This window comes from Carcharhinus amblyrhynchos, chromosome 27, assembly GCF_965287045.1.
Source record: "Carcharhinus amblyrhynchos chromosome 27, sCarAmb.v2.hapA, whole genome shotgun sequence".
NCBI lineage: Eukaryota > Metazoa > Chordata > Chondrichthyes > Carcharhiniformes > Carcharhinidae > Carcharhinus > Carcharhinus amblyrhynchos.
Window position 1 is genome coordinate 33,147,779 of NC_137350.1, and position 20,132 is coordinate 33,167,910.

Sequence of the window (20,132 nt, forward strand, 5' to 3'; positions counted from 1 at the left end):
CACTCATTGGAAATGACAGCCGGGAGATGATTACTCTTCAAAACAAAACTATTGGAAGTGTTTCTTCATTGACTGAGAGAATTTTATTGCAACCCATCACCCAAAGAGTTGGATTCTTCAGAATCTTCCTCATTTTCTTAGACTATAAGACCCCAAGATATAGGAGCTCAAACTTAATCCTCTCCTTGAGAAGATTCACCCCTCTTTCTGTCATTCTATCTTCAGCCCATCCATGAACAGAACTTGAGATTCTTACCTGAGAAATTTGCGAACAGTTTGCAGAAGGTGGTGAATCGGTGCAGGTGAAGCCATTGTTGTGTTTCCTGAATTGTTAAAGTTGGGGACAAGTGCTGCAAAACAGAGAGAAATCCCTTGAAATAGCATTCAACCCAGAATAAAGTTTATTTATTAGTGTCATAAGTAAGGCTTACATTAACACTGCAATGAATTATGTAGTTTACATCTGAGGGACAACCTGTTGAACTCCACAGAGTTCAGCCCCTAACTGTCCAAAACATCCCAGTTCAACCACAGTTCAGCGCCTGGACTTTCCTCTGTGCAATCGTAGTTGAGTGATCAGTGTAACCATGGTGGTGAACTCAAATCCCGAGGCAAGTTGTACAACTGAACTCAGTACATTTTGCTACGATATAGACAGGTGGCACGGTGGTTAGCACTGCTGCTTCACAGTGCCAGCGATGCGGGTTCGATTCCCAGCTTGGATCACTGTGTGGAGTGTGCACGTTCTCCTCGTGTCTGTGTGGGTTTCCTCTGGGTGCTCCGGTTTCCTCCCATAGTCCAAAGACGTGCAGGTTAGGTGGATTGGCCATGGTAAATTGCCCCTTAGTGTCAGGAGGATTAGCAGTGTAAATATGTGGGGCTATGGGATAGGAGCTGGGTGGGATTGTGGTCAGTGCAGAGCCTGCACTGTAAGGGTTCTATGATTTTAGGTAAATGACCCTGAAAAATTATCCCTTAAAGCTCAGTTGTTATTTTATTGTCCTTCAGAAAAAGGAGATTCAACAGCTTGTATGGCCCAGACTACATTAGGAGCCATCCCTTCAACTGCCTGGACCTAAGCTTTGGAATTCTCAATCTAAGCCTCTCCACCTATATACTTTTTTGACTAAAGCTTTGGCCAAATCCCCTAATATCGTCAATCTTACTTTGTCACACTCCTGTGAAACATCTTGGGAAAGGTGTTGCTGAAAGGTGTTATAGTTGCTATAGGAACATGAGTTGACTCTTAATACCCTCTGAGATGGCCTAGCAAATGATTTACAAGGCTGGGGGATAGACAGTGCATACTGGTAATGTCACTGGGCTCGTAATCCAGAGGCCCAGGTAAATGTTCTGGGGAAATAGGTTCAAATCCTGCCACAGGTTCAATTAAATAACCTGGAATTGTGAAGCAATCTCGGTAATTGAACCTTGAAACAATCACTTCTGGGAAGGAAATCTGCCGTCCTTACCCACTCTGGTGACTCCATATGTGTGACTCCAAACCCACGGAAATGTGGCTGACTTGCAAGTGCCCTCCGAAATGGCCCAGCGAGCCACTCTGTTCCAGGATAATTGGGGTTGGGCAACAAATGTTGACCTTGCCAGTGACACCCACATCCCATGAAAGAATGAATAAAGAAAATGAGGAGTTGCCTCCTCTTCAAAAGAGGATTTAAATAGATAGGTGCTTGATGGCTAGCACAGACACAGTGGGCCAAAGGGCCTCCTTCTGTGTGTAAGAAGAGCCCACCAGCATCCCCACAAGGCAGCAGGCATGGACAATAAATGCTATTTTATCAGAACTGATTTCTAAGAGATACAATTCACCTCCTCAGATTTCTTCTTCATATCGCACATGGTTGGGTTTTTGAGATTTTCTTGCCATTCAGGCATTGGGCACATGAGCCAGATATCAGTGCTTTACTTGACTCAGATTTCTGTCTCAACTTGCATTAAGAAGTCTCACAACACCAGGTTAAAGTCCAGCAGGTTTTGTTAGAATCACGAGCTTTCATAGCACTGCCCCTTCATCAACCTCGTCACTCACCTGATGAAGGAGCAGTGCTCTGAAAGCTCATGATTCTATCAAAACCTGTTGGACTTTAACCTGGTGTTGAGCGACCTCTCACTGTGCCCACCCCAGTCTAGCGCTGGCATCTCCACATCATAACTTGCACCAAATACTACACCTGAGGTGTCTGAAGGAAAGTGCAGCGCAGGAAAGAGAATACTGACCTCAATAGTGCTCTGTACTGATCCGTCCACCTGCTGACTTGGGGATGAACAGCTGCTGCAGGCAGAAACATATTTATCAGACATTACTTGTCCTTCTTTAGCTGTAGATTTACCCCGCATGTAACATTAAACATACAGAAACCTACTGCCAGTAGTCACCACTCTTCTTCCAGACTCTTAGCCTCAGTCACCCAATGGAGCAAGGTGCTTTCTTTTAAAAGTGGCCTCCTATTCTCCAAGCTGAGTATTGTGTACAGTTTTGATCACACTATTATAGGAAAGACATTGATAAATTGGAAAGAATGCAAAGAATATTAACAAGGATGTTGCCTAGACGAGTGGGCCTGAGTTATAGGGAGAGGTTGGCCAGGCTAGGGCTTTATTCCTGGGAATGTCGGAGAATGAAGGGTGATCTTATTGAGGTGTATAAAATCATGAGGGGCATAGATAAGATGAACGCACATCGGCCAGAATTTTGCCACAGGAATCGGAGCGGGCGAGAGGTGGAGCATAGGAATGTCCACTGACCTCAGGCTGGCTTTTAGGGTTTCGCGATGAGTGAGGCTGGAAAATCCTGCCCACAGTCTTTTTCCCAGGGAAGAGAAGTTGAAAATCAGAGGACATAGGTTTAAGGTGAGAGGGAAAGATTTAAAAGGGACCTGAGGGACAATTTTCTCATGCAGAGGGTTTGCCCATGTGTAACGAGCTACCAGAGAAAGTGGTTGAGGCAGGTTCAGTAGCAATGTTCTAAAAGCATTTGGATAAGTACGTGGATGGGAAAGGATTAGAGGGATATGGGCTAAACATGGGCAATTGGGACTAGCTGGGAGGGTACGATGGTTGGCAAGGACTGGTTGGGCCGAAGGGCCTGCTTCCATCCTGTATCGCTCTACGACTGGAATTTCACCACTACACCCATCCCGATCTGGCTCGCAGAATGGAATTCTCCATTGGCCTCGGGCAGGATTTTACGAGCCTTGCCTGAGTGAGGTCATAAAATACTGGCTTGTGACTTTGAGTGCCTACCTCATTCTCTCCATATAGAACTGGAAATCAATTTGGATGAGAACCAACGGGCAGGATTTATCCAATTATCCAGCTGCTCAGTTCCTTCCCCATGTCCCTTTTCTAATTATTTCCCCTTCAAGTATTTATCCCGTTCACTTTTGCAAGTTACAATTCCATCTGCTTTTGCCGTCCTTTCAGGTAGCGCATTCCAAATTTGAACAATTGTCATGCTACGTCTTGTTTACCAACCCTTCTGCCACTCAAAACAGCTTCTGGTTATTTATGCTTAATAAAATCCTTTGTGATATACTCTGGCAGAGATGATGGTATAGCAGTAATGTCACTGAACGAATATCGAGGGCACCAAACACCCTGGACATTCTCTCTTCCACTTCCGTGGAAAAAAGATACAAAAGTCTGAGGTCACGTACCAACCAACTCAAGAACAGCTTCTTTCCTGCTGCCAACAGACCTCTGAATGGACCTACCATATATTAAACTGATCTTTCTCTACACCCTAGCTATGACAGTAACACTACGTTCTGCATCAGCTCCTTTCCTGCTCTATGAACAGTATGCTTTGTCTGTACAATGCGCAAGAAACAATACTTTTCAATGTACATCAATGCATGTGACAGTAATAAATCAAATTAATTCAGAAAAATACAGATATCCAGTGTAAAAGTCCCAGGGGAGGCGATGGCCTAGTGATATTATTGCCAGACAACCAATCCAGAAACTCAGCTCATGTTCTAGTGACCTGGGTTCAAATCCCATGGATGTTGGTGGAATCTGAATTCAATAAAAAGTATCTGGAATTAAGAATCTACTGATGACCATGAAACTGTTGTTGATTGTTGGAAAAACCCAAGTAGTTCAATAATGTCCTTTACGGAAGGAAATCTGCCATCTTTACCTGGTTTGGCCTACATGTGATTCCAGAGCCACAGCAATGTGGTTGACTCTCAACTGTCCTTAGGCAACCAGGGATGGGCAATAAATACTGGCCAGGCAGTGATGCCCATGTCCCACAAATGAATTTTAAAAATAATCATAGGTTGTCACCATACCTCAGGCAAGGGGCAAGTTTGAGAAGGTGGGGCCTTCATGAATAACCTCAGCCAAAATGGGAATTGAACCCATGCTGTTGGTATCACTCTGCATCACTAACCAGCTGTCCAGCCTACTAAGCTAAACCGACTCCCGAGATTTCCATTCTAATGCTCTGAAGACAGGGGTTCAAATCCCACTGCTGGAGTTTAAAAATTCAATTAATAAATCTGAAAAATTAATGATAATGACTAAAGGTGACCATGACAACTATCATCGATTGTTGTGAAAATTCATCTGGTTCACTAATGTCTTTTAGGGAAGGAAATCTGCCATCCTTACCTGGTCTGGCCTACGTGTGACTCGAGTCACAGCAATATGGTTGACTCCAAATTGCCCTCTGAAAAGGACAAGGGCAAGCCACACATTTGTAGGGCAATTAGGGATGTGCAACAAATGTTGGCCTTGCCAGTGCTGCCCACATCCCATTAAAGATCCAAAGGGGAAAAAAAAAACAAACGGCTCTATTAAGTTTAAGCACTGGGTTTTCATGGGCTGAATAGCTTTGTTTACATAAGAACATAAGAACATAAGAAATAGGAGCAGGAGTAGGCCATCTAGCCCCTCGAGCCTGCCCCGCCATTCAATAAGATCATGGCTGATCTGTTGTGGCTCAGTTCCACTTTCCCGCCCTCTCCCCATAACCCTTAATCCCCTCTCTTATCAAGAACCCATCAACCCTTCCCTTATACTTTTGTTTAAGAATTAGGAGCAAGAATAGGCAATTCAGCCCTCTGAGCACGCTCTGTCATTCTCTATCAGCATGACTGATCTTCATCTCATCCTAACTCCACCTCCCTGCCTTCTCTCCACAGCCCTTTGTCCCGCTTTTGATCAAATATTTATTTACTTCTTGAATCCATTGATTTTTTTGAAATTTCATTCATGGGACATGGGCGTCGCTGGCTGGGCCAGCATTTAGTGCCCGAGGGCAGCCAACCACATTGCTGTGGCTCTAGAGTCACATGTAGGCCAGACCAGGTAAGGATGGCAGATTTCCTCTCCTAAAGAACATGAGTGAACCCGATGGGATTTTCCGACAATTGACAACGGTTTCTGGTCATCAGTAGATCCTCAATTCCAGGTTTTTTTTATTGAATTCAAATTCCACCATCTGTCGTGGTGGGATTCGAACCTGGCTCCCCAGAACATTAGCTGAGTTTCTGGATTAATAGTATAGCAATATTCGCCACTAGTCCATTACCTCCCCTGATTCTGCGTCCACTGCACTCTGGGGCAGTGAGTTCCGTAGATTCACAACCCTCTGTGAGAAGTGGCTTCTCCTTATTTCGGTCTTGAACCTTCCCCCTCTTACTCTACAAATGTCCTAGACTGTTCTAGAAGTGGGAACACGTGGTTAACATGTCTTTAACAGAGCTGATTCTTAGTCTGTTGAGGTTCTGCACAGGTATTAGATTCAGGGTCAGAACTAACTTACCCCTCTGGGAGGTTGAATGGTATTGGAGAGGCTGGGCTGTAGCCTGGACTTCCGGCTGGGCTAATGTTCGCACAGGGTGGGGTGTCAGGCCAGGGAGAACACTAATTGAAACAGTTAAAGAACAATTATTCACGCGTCAGGAATACGGCAAAGAATAGATCTCCACAAACCCCGGTAGCTAATGCCTCACCTCGGTCAGGACTGTGGTTTCGTACGCTGGCTGGTACTTGGATCTCTCCTGCGGTGAGCGTTTCTCTATCTTCTCTTTATCAGTCTTCAGCTTCCTGTCGGCACCTTTGGGCTGGGATTCAACAGATGTTCTGATCATTATTACATTGCTGTGTGTGGGAGCTTGCTGTGTGTACATTGGATACTGCGTTTCCTACATTACAACAGCGACTATTCTTCAGAGGAAATTAATTTCTTGGCTCTAACGCGCCTTTGGGGTGTCCTTGGATAATGGAAGGTGTTATATAAATGCAAGGAAAAAAAGGCAATAAGTTCCAGAGGAATTTAATGGATTTGATGAATTAAAAATGAACTGATGTGAATCATACGTGGGCGGCACAGCGGTTATCACTGCTGCCTCACAGCACCAGGGACCCAGGTTCAATTCTAGCATTGGGTCACCGTCTGTGCGGAGTCTGCACGTTCTCTCCATGTCTGCGTAGGCTTCCTCCGGGCGCTCCGGTTTCCTCCCTCACTCTAAAGATGTATGGGTTAGGTGGACTGACCATGTCAAATTGCCACTTAGTGTCAGGAGGACTAGCAGAGGAAATACGCGAGGTTACAGGTTTAGGACCTGGGTGGAACTGTTGTCGGTGCAGACTTGATGGGCCGAATGGCCGCCTTCTGCACTGTAGGGATTTTATGATTCAATAAGGTGAATGGGATCAAAGATTATGGGGAGAAAGCCGGATTAGGCTATTGAGTTGGACCATCAGCCATGATCATAATGAATGGCAGAGCAGGCTGGAAGGGCCAAATGGCCTCCTCCTGTTCCTGCCTTCTACGTTTTCATGTAAAAAGTTCTTCATTCAATTCCTCATTGAATTAGTTGGTTATGTTGTTAATACTGTGCGACATCATGAAGCATAGCGGGCTGTTTGCAGCTGTGGTTGTTTTTTTGACAATGATAAATGGATTCTAGCCACATTCTATTCTAAATGTGGTGGGAAAGGTGGCTACCTTAAACACTTTAACCTGACAACTCGCAGAGTGCAGGTGCTCGGTGTAGTCTCCATTCTCGCTCATCTTGAAGGTGTCAATCTGAATCCGGAAAGGGACCCCCTTCTCGCCACCATTTTTCCTGGGTGTGAATTCCGTACTGATACAGTGAACCTGGAAAAGGAGAGCAGAGTTGACAGAACTGATATTCCTTAATTGGCAGGGGTAAGTCTGTTACCTCTCAGTGTGGCTGAATATTTATACACCTCTGCACTATTTAAGTTCATGTGTTTATTATTGTCACAAGTAGGCTTACATTACCCCTGCAATGACTTTTGAATAGACCTACCTCGCACTAAGTTGATCTTTCCCAGTTTGCGTCACTGTCTGTGTGTAGTTTGCACATCCTTCCCATGTCTGTGTGGGTTTCCTCTGGGTGCTCCTGTTTCCTCCCATAGTCCAAAGATGTGCAGGTTAGGTGAATTGACCATGCTACAATCCTCTCTAAGTACCCGAACAGGTGCCCGAATGTGGCGACTAGGGGTTTTTCCACAGTAACTTCATTGCAGTGTTAACGTAAGCCTACTTGTGACTAATAAATAAACTTTTAACTTTTTTCTCTACACCCTAGCTATGACTGTAACATTACATTCTGCACCCTCCCCTTTCCTTCTCTATAGATGGTATACTTTCTCTGTATAGCATGTAAGAAACAATACTTTTCACTGTCTACAAGTACACGTGAAAATAATAAATCAAATCAAATATCTGTGAAAATCCCTTAGTTATCACACTTAGGTGGCTTTTTGCGTACACTGAGGGAGAATTTAGCCTGACCAATGCACCTAACCAACACATCTTTCTGACTGTGGGAGGAAACTGGAGCATTCGGAGGAAACCCACGGAGAGAACGTGTAGGCTCTGCACACACAGTGACTCAAGACAAGAATTGAATCCGGGTCCCTGGCCCTGTGAAGCAGCTGTGCTAACCACCGTGCTGCCCCAATTGGAATTCCACCTGCAAACTCAATGTAAGAGATGGCTAGTGCAGGAAATGGCTATTTTAAATTATGAGAACTGGTAAAGTTTGTAAACTGATACAGAATGGAAGGAATCTCAGACTGTGGCTAAATCCTGAATAAAAGTGAGGAGTAGTCCACTCTCAAAATAGTAGCGATTAGAAAATTTTGCATCAACAAAATGTTTAACTTATAAGATACGCAGATATAAAAACATTTAGTTGTGACTGAGTGACATTCCTCCACGTTTTCCCCCTCTGAGCAAGCAATAAAGTTTGTGCAACACTTTCTTCGGAAGGTATTGATGGTGGTGAGGAGACCGTAAAGATGAAAGGAGGAGATGATGACCTTGGTTAATTGTGGCATTCTGGAGATAGGCAACCCAGCGCCATAACAAGTTGAGTTCCAAAGCATTGTGCCATGGACTGGTAAATGTGCCCAACACTTGTGCCAGCAGCAAACATCTGGTTGATAACGGCCCAAGTCTACTTAGTATTTTAGATGTTACAACAAATATGCAAACTTGGATTTGACATTATGTAATCCGGAGACATGGAGATATTTTTACTCAATTGAAGAGTGCAACTTGGGTCAGTTCTACTGCCAGATTTTCTCATTAAAAAGAATGCAACAATGGAAAGAGAGGAGTAATGCAATCCAAATAAGTTTCTATGGCATCAGTGCTGGCTCATTGAACTTCTGTAAATTGATCTTCTTTCACAGTGATGTTTGCTAATTAAGTACTTGAAAAGCCCATACACAGACCAGGCAATAACAGTAGATGGCATTTGATAGATAACCCTCAATGACAATTTCCTGTTGTGCCAAAGCTGCAAAGGTGCCAACGCGATATACAGTAAATGGCAGAACGCTTAAGAGTATAGATAGGCAAAGCGATCTGAGTATACAGGTATACAGGTCACTGAAAGTGGCGATGCAGGGAGAGAAGGTAGTCAAGAAGGCATACGGCATGTTTGCCTTCATTGGCCAGGGTATTGAGTTTAAAAATTGGCAAATTATGTTGCAGCTTTAAAGAACCTTAGTTAGGCTGCACTTGGAATACAGTGTTCAATTCTGGTCGCCACTCTACCAGAAGGATGTGGAGGCTTTGGAGAGGGTACAGAAAAGATTTACCAGGATGTTGCTTGGTATGGAGGGCATTAACTATGAGGAAAGTTGGAGTAACGGAAGTCGAGGGGAGACCTGATAGAAGTCTACAAGATTATGAGAGGCATGCACAGAGTGGATAGTCAGAAGCTTTTTTCCAGGGTGGAAGAGTCAATTATAAGGGGGCACAGGTTTAAGGTGTGAGGGGCAAGATTTAAAGGAGATATACAAAGCAGATTTTTTACATAGAGTGGTGGGTACCTGGAACTTATTGCCAGGGGAGGTAGCGGAAGCGGCTATAGTAGTAACTTTTAAGGGGCGTCGTGACAAGTACATGAATAGGATGAGAATAGAGGGATATGGTCCCCGGAAGGGTAAGGGGTTTTAGTTAAGTCGGGCAGAATGGTTGGTGCAGGCTTGGAGGGCTGAAGGGCCTGTACCTGTGCTGTAATTTTCCTTGTTCTTTGTGAAGCCAGAGAGGAAGAAAAATTCTAAACACCAGTCCACAGAGGGTGGGCTCTGTGCAACATCCAAAGACAGAATTGGTTACAGGAAGGTTAAAATCTAGGGCCAGGTTATAAGTCAAGGAGACATGGGAGAAAAGACCAGGGAGAGGCTGGGGCTGAAGTGACACAAAAATTAGAGGGGTGACTGAGGGTGGTGGGGGGAATAAAAAAAAGAAGAAGAAAGAGATGAGAGTGGAAGGAAAATGTGAGGATTTAAAAGGAGGTGAAAAGAAAGGAGAGAGGAACGAGTGAGAGGAAGACACAAACCTGAATGGAGACAGAGGTTTGTTTCTTTGGATCCCAGAGAAACTCGGCAGCATTCAGCAACGTGGGGTTTATTCTTGGGTCGACAATTCCAACTGACAGAGGAATATCTGAAGTGACAAAATCGTTTAAGAAAGAAAGAAAATGTCACAGTGCGAAAGAAAAACCACAGCAAATGATGGATTAGTTCAATTAAGCCTGAATGTTTCAGACCAAAGAACTGTTCCCTGTCCAAAGAATAGGTGGCAGCAAGGCTCCAGGCCTTGGCCCCAAGCCTGTGTTGATTTTGGCTCAACTGAGTCGAAGACAATAGCCTGATTAGACTGCCACACCCCTCCACCCCCATCAGATGACGGCACAAAGGAATGTGGGTGGCGCAGTGGTTAGCACTGCTGCCTCACAGTGCCAGGGACCCAGGTTCGATTCCCAGCTTGGGACACCACCTATGCAGAGTCTGCACATTCTCCCCATGTCTATGTGGGTTTCCTCTGGGTGATCCAGTTTCCTCCCATAGCCTGAAAGATGTGTTGGTTAGGTGCATTGACCCACACTCCAGCACAGGCGTCGGAGTGTGGCGGCTAGGGGAATTTCACAGTAACTTCATTGCAGTGTTAACGTAAGCCTTACTTGTGACTAATAAGTAAACTTTACTTTAAAATTGACATCTCACTATTTGAGGCATTGCAATTGCAAACCAGTTGCAAATTGCCAATAAACCACGTGGCATAACTGGTTAACATACAAATACTGTTCGTCACTCTACCCAATCGCTAATGCTTCTTATAATACCTTGGCTGATTGTTGGAGGCTGGCTGTGTCTCTTAATGAGTTAAAACCTACAATTTCTCCACCGCACTGGGCTCACTTATCCCAGCTCCAAAAATTTACCCGGTTGCAGTAAATTGCTTTTCTGTAGAGCACATAGGGGGCCCAATGATACCTCGTGCTCTGCCAATCTGGAAGGCAGAGCACAAATGAAAAGCTAGGCTGCCTCATATTAAACTGCAGCCTAGATTTATAGCCATATAGCATTTTGTGCAGCGCAAACACTCAGGCATACTACCAAAAAGAACAACTAGTAATTTGCAATCATTTTTAACACGAATGACTGTTTAAGAGAATTCATTTTGGCCAGCTCCTTCTGGCACGCCCTTGGAAAGGTGCAACACAAGATTTTGAGGAAAAGCATTTTCCATGCAGAAGGTAGTGGGAATCTGGAACTGGCTGTCTGAGAGGGTGGTAGAGGTGGGAACCCCCACAACATTTAAGAAGCATTTAGGTGAGCTCTTGAAACCCCCTAGCACACAAGGCTATGGACCAAGTGCTGGAAAATGCGATTCGAATAGATTAGTGCTTGATGGCTGGCACACACTCGATGGGCTGAAGGGCCTCTTTTTGTGCTGTAGGACCCTATGGCTACAAGGCTCCTTAACACTCCCAGTGGATAGGCTGTCTTATGGAGCTATTATATTCCATTGGTCATACAATTGTGCCAGGAATCTGTTGAATGCTAGAATATTTTCAAGTGTTAAGGATATTTCTCCTTTCATGAAAGAATTTCAAACAATTTAATTGCAGATGTCAACCAAAGCCTTCAGTGGGCCATTGGTCTATAAGAAATCTATGTTGCATTGTCTGTTCTGAGTGATTATGATTTGGATTGCACTGCCTGATAGGTTGATTGAAAGGAGAAAACATTGCAGTGATATTGAGAAAGAGCAGTGGAGAGGGACCAATTGGGTTGCTTTTCGAAAGACCAGTACAGACTCGATGGGCTGAAAGATCTCCTTCCGGGCTGTACTATTCCGTGCTTTGATGTTAAGACCATAATATGCAGGTGCAGAAGTAGACCATTTCTCTGCCAATGAGACCATGGGGAGGGTGCAATCAGGATATTGAATTCAATGATCAAAATGAATATTGGCCTTTATCTCAAAAGGGAAAGAAGAATAAAAATAGGGAAGGCTTGTGAAAATTATACAAGGCAATAATTCGACCACAGCTGGAATACTGTGAACAGTTTTGGTCCTCTTATCCAGGAAAATATATATTGGTATTGGAGACAGTCCAAAGAAGGTTAACCAGGTTGATCCCAGGTATTGAGGCATTTTCCGATGCGAGGATTATCACATCAGATCAGTCATAGAAACTAGAAGCAGGAATAGGCCATTCAGCCCTTCGAGCCAATGTCTCCGCATAAGAAAATGCCTCGATACCTGGGATCGACCTAGTGAACCTTCTCTGGACTGTCTCCAATACCAATATACATTTCCCTAGGTAAGGGGACCAAAACTGTTCCCAGTATTCCAGGTTTGGTCTAACTATGCCTTGTACAATTTTCGCAAGACTTCCCCATTTTTATACTTCATTCCCTTTGAATTAAAAGGCCAATATTCATATGCCTGTTCTATTACCTGCTGAACTTACGTGCAAGATATTTGTAATTTATGCACGAGGATTTCCAAATCCCTCTGTGCTGCAACTTCCTGCAGTTTTCCTCCATTTTAAATAGTATTCGGCTCCTTTATTCTTCTTACCAAAATACAAGTTCTTTCCCAGCACTTTGGTTATCTGCAGTACCCTGCCGTAACACATGGCGATTGGGAATTACACATTTGTTTGATGGATTTTGCGTATGTTAACACTTTAATCAAGCTCCCCCTATCAGTGAGATAGTTGTTAAGTCAAGGACAAAGGTTCCAACAAATGAGTGACCTCTACATTAAATCCTGTTGATTTTAAGTATACATGTCAATCAAAAGCAAAATTACATTGTGAATCATAACACTCCCTGCCGTAACTCAAAGGCTCAGAAACTTGCCAATAAGAGTTAGTCATATAATTTCCTCCAAACTTCCTCAAACATCATCAACAAAACATATCATCTGCTCCTTATCATGCTGTTGTTTGTGAGATCTTGCTGTGTTCAAACAGCAGTTGCTGGGCAGCACGGGGTGACAGTGGTTAGCACTGCTGCCTCACAACACCAGGGATCCGGGTTCAATTCCTAGCTTGGGTCACTGTGTGGAGTCTGCACCTTCTCCCCATGTCTGTAAGGGTTTCCTCCCACAGTCTGAAAGACATACTGGTTAGGTACATTGGCCACGTTAAATTCTCCCTCAGTGTACCCGAACAGGCACTGAGTGTGGCAACAGGGGATTTTCACAATAACTTCATTGCAGTGTTAATGTAAGCTTACTTGTGACTAATAAACAAACTTTAAAAAAAACAATAATGACTGCACTTCAGAGGTACTTTTTGATTTGATTTATTATTGTCACATGTATTAACATAGTGAAAAGTATTGTTTCTTGCGTGCTATACAGACAGCATACTGTTCATAGGGAAGGAAACAAGAGGGTGCAGAATGTAGTGTTACAGTCATAGCTAGTGTAAACGTAGAGTTTAAAAGAGTTAGAATGAAGTTTTAGAAGCTTGGAATGAGAGTAAAGGATAGAATTAAAAGGTATGCTGGGCACAACTTGCAAGAAGTTGCCTCACTCTGGCACCATCTTGGAGGAAGGCTGTAATATACTTTGGTACATCCTATGACTGTGGAAGGTGCTATATGAATGCAGGTCTTTGTTGTTATGGAACAGGGACAACAGCAGGACACCGGAATCCTCTTTTGCATAAGGATCCTGTGCAAAGCAGGTGGCGTGCAATAAAATGTGGATTTTTCACTATTTAGTCCTCTTTGAATACAGAGATAATGTAAACTGCTCTCTTTTGTCTCATTCTCCTTTGCTTTTTTTCCTTGCAGAATTATCACCAGCACCATCTAATGTAAACAGCACAAGGCTCTGACTTTATCAGGTATCGAGGGGAAACAAGTTTCACTGTGTGCAGTGGAAACAAGACGTAAGGTGAACAGAGCCCTATCTGCACCCTGTATACCTGAATCATTAATCAACACTTGACAACTTGCAAGGGTAAAACTTACAAATGTGAGCTCCACTGTTTTGTGCTGGTTAGATTTCCCTTTGGGCAATTATAATGAAACCTGCTGATCTTTGTGTCAAATCTCAATATGTGCTTCTGACAGGCAATGCTCCTTACTGGGTGCAAATTCACAAAGTTATCCCTATATTCTCACTAACAGAGTCTAATAATGTATTAATTATCATTCTAATTCATTGAACATGTTTTCCTTCTGCAGCCCAGGCAGAAGAGGACAATGACATTTGATATTTCACAAGATGACAGAATTATTGGAGTACAGAAGGAGATCGTTTGGCCCATTACAACTACACCAACCCTAAAAACGAGCATTATGACTTAGTGCCATTCTCCTGCCTTTCCCCCCTTCCCCTGAACATTGTTTCCCTTCAAATAATTACCTAAAGCCCTCATCAATTGGAGTCCGGAACCAGGGGTCCAGGTCTGAGGATTTATGGTAGACCATTTAGGACGCAGGTGAGGCAATCTTTCTTCACCCCAAGAGTGGTGAGCCTGTGGAATTCATTGCCACAGGAAGTAGTTGGTGCCAAAACATTGAATGTATTCAAGAGCTGGCTGGATATAGCACTTGGGGTGAATGGGATCAAAGGTTATGGGAGAAAAGCAGAAGTAGGCTATTGAGTTGGATGATCAGCCATGATCGCGATGAATGGTGGAACAGGCTCAAAGGGCCAAATGGCCTCCTCCTGCTCCTATGTTTCTATGAATGCCTTGATTGAACCTGCCTCCTCCACACTCCCAGGCTCTGCATGCCAGACGAAGGATAGAGGCACCTGGGTTTGGACCAAGGATGGCTTGACTGGGGGTAATTGCTCTACCACTAAGCTGTATCCCCAAGCTGTATTTGATCAAATGCATTTCATTTTTTGTAATCTTCCACAGGATTTTCAAGTCACTGATCGTGTTATCCTGGCTCCGGATAAGGACAATCAGGTAATTTCACTCCCATCTCCATTGGAATTTCCTCCCTAAACTCTGTCTTCTCTCTGTCCTTTTAAGTCAGCATAACTAAGGACCCCACGACCCCTGACATTCTCTCTTCCATCTTCTTCTGTCAGGAAAAAGATACAAGAGTCTGAGGTCACGTACCAACTGACTCAAGAACAGCTTCTTCCCTGCTGCTGTCAGACTTTTGAATGGACTTAGCTTGCATGAAGTTGATCTTTCTCTACACCCTAGTGATGACTGTAACACTACTTTCTGCATTCTCTCATTTCCTTCTCTATGAATGGTATGCTTTCTCTGTATAGCACGCAAGAAACAATACTTTTCACTGTATGCTAATACATGTGACAATAATAAATCAAATCAAAATCTTTACACCAAGCTGTCCAAATATCTGCTTCATGTTTTGTTTGATTTTGTCCCTGTGAAGTGCTTTGAGACACATTGCTACAAAAAAGTCCCAACATGTCTCCACCATACAACAATGTTATCTGCCTCAGACTGTCACAGGCCAGGAATCCAATCTGAGTATTTGCAGTTTGGATGGTTCAATATGCATTAGAACCACAGAATTCTCAAGCACAGAAGTACATTCGGCCCATCGAGTCTGCACCGCCCCCAAAAGAGCATCTTACCTAGGCCCACACCCCTGCTCTATTCCGGCAACGATGGCTAATCCTCCCAAAGTATACATCTGTGGACACTGAGGGTCAATTTAGCATGGCCAATCCACCTAACCTGCACATCTTTGGAGTGTGGGAGGAAACCAGAGCACCCAGAGGAACGTTGTGCAGACTCCATAGACAATACAGCACAATGTATTTCAGTAACTGAGACATCAGTGGAGTGTTTAATTAGGTTTTATGAAGATACTGAGTCCAGCATCCCAGGCCATCTTGAAGCATTGCAACTCTGTTGGGATTGCTGAATGTGAAATTAGGCCGATTACTGGTACAGTTTTTTTTGATAGTGTACAAGAGGTTCAGGGAATTAGGAGATGTTAAAGATCTTGAGGAGTATAAGGACTGTAGGAGGGAACTTAAAAGGGAAATTAGGAGAGCCAGAAGGGGTCATGAGAAGACCTTGACGAGTAAGATTAAGGAGAATCCCAAGGCCTTCTATAAATATGTGAAAGGTAAAAGGATAAGAAGAGAAGGGATAGGACCTATAAAAGGTGAGGGGGGAAAGGTTTGTGTGGAACCAGAAGAAATGGCGGAGGTGCTTAACGAGTACTTCGCCTCAGTATTCACGGTGGAAGCCGATCTGGGAGATTTTGTTATGGATTTGCAGCAGATGGAAAGGATTGAGTACGTGAATATTAAGGAGGAGGATGTGTTGGAACTTTTGAATTCTATCAAGGTAGATAAGTCGCCGGGACCAGATGGGATGTACCCCAGGATACTGTGGGAGGCGAGGGAAGAGATTGCAGAGCCCCTGGCGATGATCTTTGCGTCGTCAATGGAGACGGGAGAGGTTCCAGAGGATTGGAGGATTGCGGATGTAGTTCCTATTTTTAAGAAAGGGAACAGAGATAGCCCGGGAAATTACCGACCGGTGAGTCTGACCTCAGTGGTTGGTAAGCTGATGGAGAGGCTTCTGAGGGACAAGATTTACGAACATTTGGAGAGGTTTGACATGATCAGGAATAGTCAGCATGGATTTGTCAAGGGCAGGTCGTGCCTTACAAGCCTAGTTGAGTTCTTCGATAATGTGACTGAACACATTGACGAAGGAAGTGCCGTGGACGTAGTGTACATGGACTTCAGCAAGGCGTTTGATAAGGTCCCCCATGCAAGACTTCTTGAGAAGGTGAGAGGGCATGGGATCCAAGGGCCTTTGGCCTTGTGGATCCAGAACTGGCTTGCCTGCAGAAGGCAGAGAGTGGTTGTGGATGGGGCTTTTTCTGAATGGAGGTCAGTCACCAGCGGAGTGCCTCAAGGATCTGTTCTGGGACCCTTGTTGTTTGTCATTTTCATAAATGACCTGGATGAGGAAGTGGAGGGATGGGTAAGTAAGTTCGCTGATGACACGAAGGTCGGTGGTGTTGTGGATGATCTGGAAGGATGGCAAAAGTTGCAGCAGGACATAGATAGGATGCAGGACTGGGCGGAGAAGTGGCAGATGGACTTCAACGCGGATAAATGTGTAGTCGTCCATTTTGGCAGAACCAACGGGATGAACGAGTACACTATCAAGGGCAGAAGTCTGAGTAGTGTTGAGGAGCAGAAGGATCTTGGGGTCCGGGTCCACAGGACTCTTAAATCGGCCTCGCAGGTGGAGGAGGTGGTCAAGAAGGCGTATGGTGTACTGGCCTTCATTAATCGAGGGATTGAGTTTAGGAGTCGGGAGGTAATGCTGGAACTTTATAAGACCCTTGTCAGGCCTCATTTGGAGTATTGTGCGCAGTTCTGGTCGCCTCACTATAGGAAAGATGTAGAAGCTATTGAAAGGGTGCAGAGGAGATTTACAAGGATGTTGCCTGGACTGGGAGGCATGCCTTATGAAGTTAGGTTGAGGGAGCTGGGACTCTTTTCCCTGGAGAGACGAAGGTTGAGAGGCGACCTGATAGAAGTTTACAAAATGTTGAGAGGAATGGATAGGGTGGACTCTCAGAGGCTATTTCCCCGGGTTGAAATGGTCGCTACGAGAGGACACAGATTTAAGGTGCGGGGAGGGAGGTTCAGAAGTGATGTTAGGGGTACGTTTTTCACTCAGAGGGTGGTGAGTGAATGGAATCGGCTGCCGTCAGTGGTGGTGGAGGCGAACTCGCTGGGGTCTTTTAAAAGACTTCTGGATGAGTATATGGGGTTTAATGAGATTGAGGGTTATAGATAGGTCTGTAGGTTGGTAGGTGATGTGATCGGTGCAACTTGTGGGCCGAAGGGCCTGTTTGTGCTGTAGTGTTCTATGTTCTATGTTCTATGTTCTATGTTCTATAGCGGGAAGGATTCCTTCACTGGAAGCTGTCCTCAGGGTCATCCATAATGCGGATGGTAAATGGAACATACCAATATCAAGCAGTCGGTCTCCTGGCCTGTTCCACTTCCAGCCTTGGAACTGTTGGTGTTCACTGTACTGCAGACGTCTGTCATGAAAGACCACCCTGACTATACTCTGCAAAAACAAAATGATGAAAAAGGATGACTGTGGGCAGGCGGGGACTCAACATTGTTTACGGTAACAGAGTTCCTCCTTCCCCAACCACCTGATATAATATCGTCACCCGTCTGCAATCAGCTGCCCTTTGAGAATGGTGATGGCTCAGTGGTTAGCACTGCTGCCTCACCAATGCCAGGGACCCGGGTTCAGTTCTTGACGTGGGTGACTGTCTGTGTGGAGTTTGCACGTGCTCCCCGTGTCTGTGTGGGTTTCCACCCATTTCCTCCTACGCTCCAAAGATATCAGCTTAGGTGGGTTGGCCATGCTAAATTGTTTCTTCATGTCTTAAGGTGTGTAGGTTTGGGGGATTAGCAGGATAAATACGTGGAGTTATGGGGATTGGGACTTTGTCAGACAGTCAGTGCAGAGTCAATGGGCCAAATAGCCTCCTTCTGCACTGTAGGGATTCCATAAGTTATATGATTCTGTGAATCCTGCATTCTTCCAATCCTGCAGTCTTGCCCATCCTTGAGTTCCTTCACTCCGTCCTTGGTGGCCATGTTTAGGCCCCATTCTCTGGAATTTCCTTCCCACACTTCTTCTCCTTTCCCCTCTCTTTCTTTGCAATGTCCTAATCATTTGCCCCCCACAGGCAGGCATTGACATTCCATCTTGCTGCCTGACTAATGCTAAAGCCCCAGATGGAAAGCCCTCAGCGTTGGGGTCCCAGGGCCTGTGGTTTCCACAGCTCACTACCATTGCAGGGTTCCCTCTCTCTCTCGGCCTGACCCGTTGAGTATTTCCAGGAGTTTCAGATTTCCAGCATCCGCAGTATTTTGCTTTGTGCTGGGTAAGCTCTGCTGGTAAGCAAATGCCAAATCAATAAGTTGTGTAGGAAACTATTGTCATTGTTCCTCAGCATTTGGTGTATCTGCTTGGAACTTCCTAACCCACATTTAGACCTTTATTCTTCTTGACCATGCTCCCTTCCCCACACTCACCTTCAACAACTTCCCATTTGGCTCCAATAGTCCCCTCATATTTTGATTACACATCATGCGGATCTCATATGATTGACCTGAATAAGAAACAACAGACACATGTAGCCAAAGGAACAGCTCAAATGCTTTCAGATCTCTTTATCACTCTCCTCAGTAACTTTATCCATTGTGTTAAAAAACCCACAATTTGGCAGGGCCCTAAGATCAAACTCCAGGCTCTACCGTGAGGTGCCTGTTCTCAGCTGGGCAGCAATTGTGGAAATATAATACTCCTCAGTGTGCAGTGCCCAAAGTAGGAAGCCAACTAGGCTTCCCAATCCGTGACCCTGTCTTCTCCCCATCTCTGTAATCTCCTCCAACTCCACAACCCTACGAGATCTCTGTTCTCCTCTAATGTTCGCCTCTGGTGTAAGCAGATTTTCAAGGCCAGGCCATTGGCGTCTGTGCAATCAGCTGCCAGAACCTAAAGCTCTGAGATTCCCAGCCTAAAACTCTCCACCTCGCTCCTGAAAACCTACCTTTGATCAACCCTTTGGTCACCTGACCTTACATTCTTTCTTTGCCTTCCTCAGGGGAGGCGATGGCTTAGTGGTATTATCGTTAGACTATTAATCCAGAAACTCAACTAATGTTTTTGGGACCTGGGTTCGAATCTTGTCACGACAGATGGTGGAATTTGAATTCAATAAAAAATATCCGGAATTAAGAATTTACTGATGACCATGAAACCATTGCTGATTGTCGGGGAAAAACCCATCTGGTTCATTAATGTCCTTTAGGGAAGGAAATCTGCCGTCCTTACCTGGTCTGACTCCAGAGCCATGACAATCTTAACTCTAAAGGCAACTAGGGATGGACAATAAATGCTGACCAGCCAGTAACACCCCACAATTAAAAAAAGTGTGAAGTTTTGTTTGATGATGCTAATTCTGTGAAGCCTCTTTGGGATGTTTTATCACACCTTAGGTACGATATAAATGCAAATGGGTGTTAGAAACCTGACAGTGCAGAAAGAGGCCATTCTTCCCATCAAGTCTGCCCCAACAACAATCCCACCCAAGCCTGATCTCTACATACTTATCCACTCGTCCCAGGACACTAACAGGCAATTTAGCTTGGCCAATCAACCTAACCTGCACATCTTTCAGACTGTGGGAGGAAACCAAAGGACCCAGAGAAAACCCACACAGACACAGGGAGAATGCGCAAACTCCTCACAGACAATGACCCAAGCTGGGAATCGAACCCAGGTCCCTGGAGCTGTGAAGCT

General features: G+C 44.6%; 1 protein-coding gene across 1 annotated transcript in view; it reads right to left on the reverse strand.

Annotated features, from left to right (window-relative positions):
• LOC145359340 (transcription factor CP2-like protein 1) overlaps positions 1-20,132 on the reverse strand; it is a 52,775-nt gene that overhangs the window by 19,652 nt on the left and 12,991 nt on the right. The window contains exons 3-10 of the mRNA XM_080213943.1: positions 18,863-18,939; positions 17,771-17,876; positions 9,861-9,967; positions 6,983-7,135; positions 5,985-6,095; positions 5,795-5,895; positions 2,239-2,290; positions 257-350 (exon numbers count right to left, since the gene is read on the reverse strand). Coding sequence (XP_080070069.1) covers positions 257-350; positions 2,239-2,290; positions 5,795-5,895; positions 5,985-6,095; positions 6,983-7,135; positions 9,861-9,967; positions 17,771-17,876; positions 18,863-18,939 — 801 coding nt within the window. The remainder of the gene's footprint in view (positions 1-256; positions 351-2,238; positions 2,291-5,794; positions 5,896-5,984; positions 6,096-6,982; positions 7,136-9,860; positions 9,968-17,770; positions 17,877-18,862; positions 18,940-20,132) is intronic.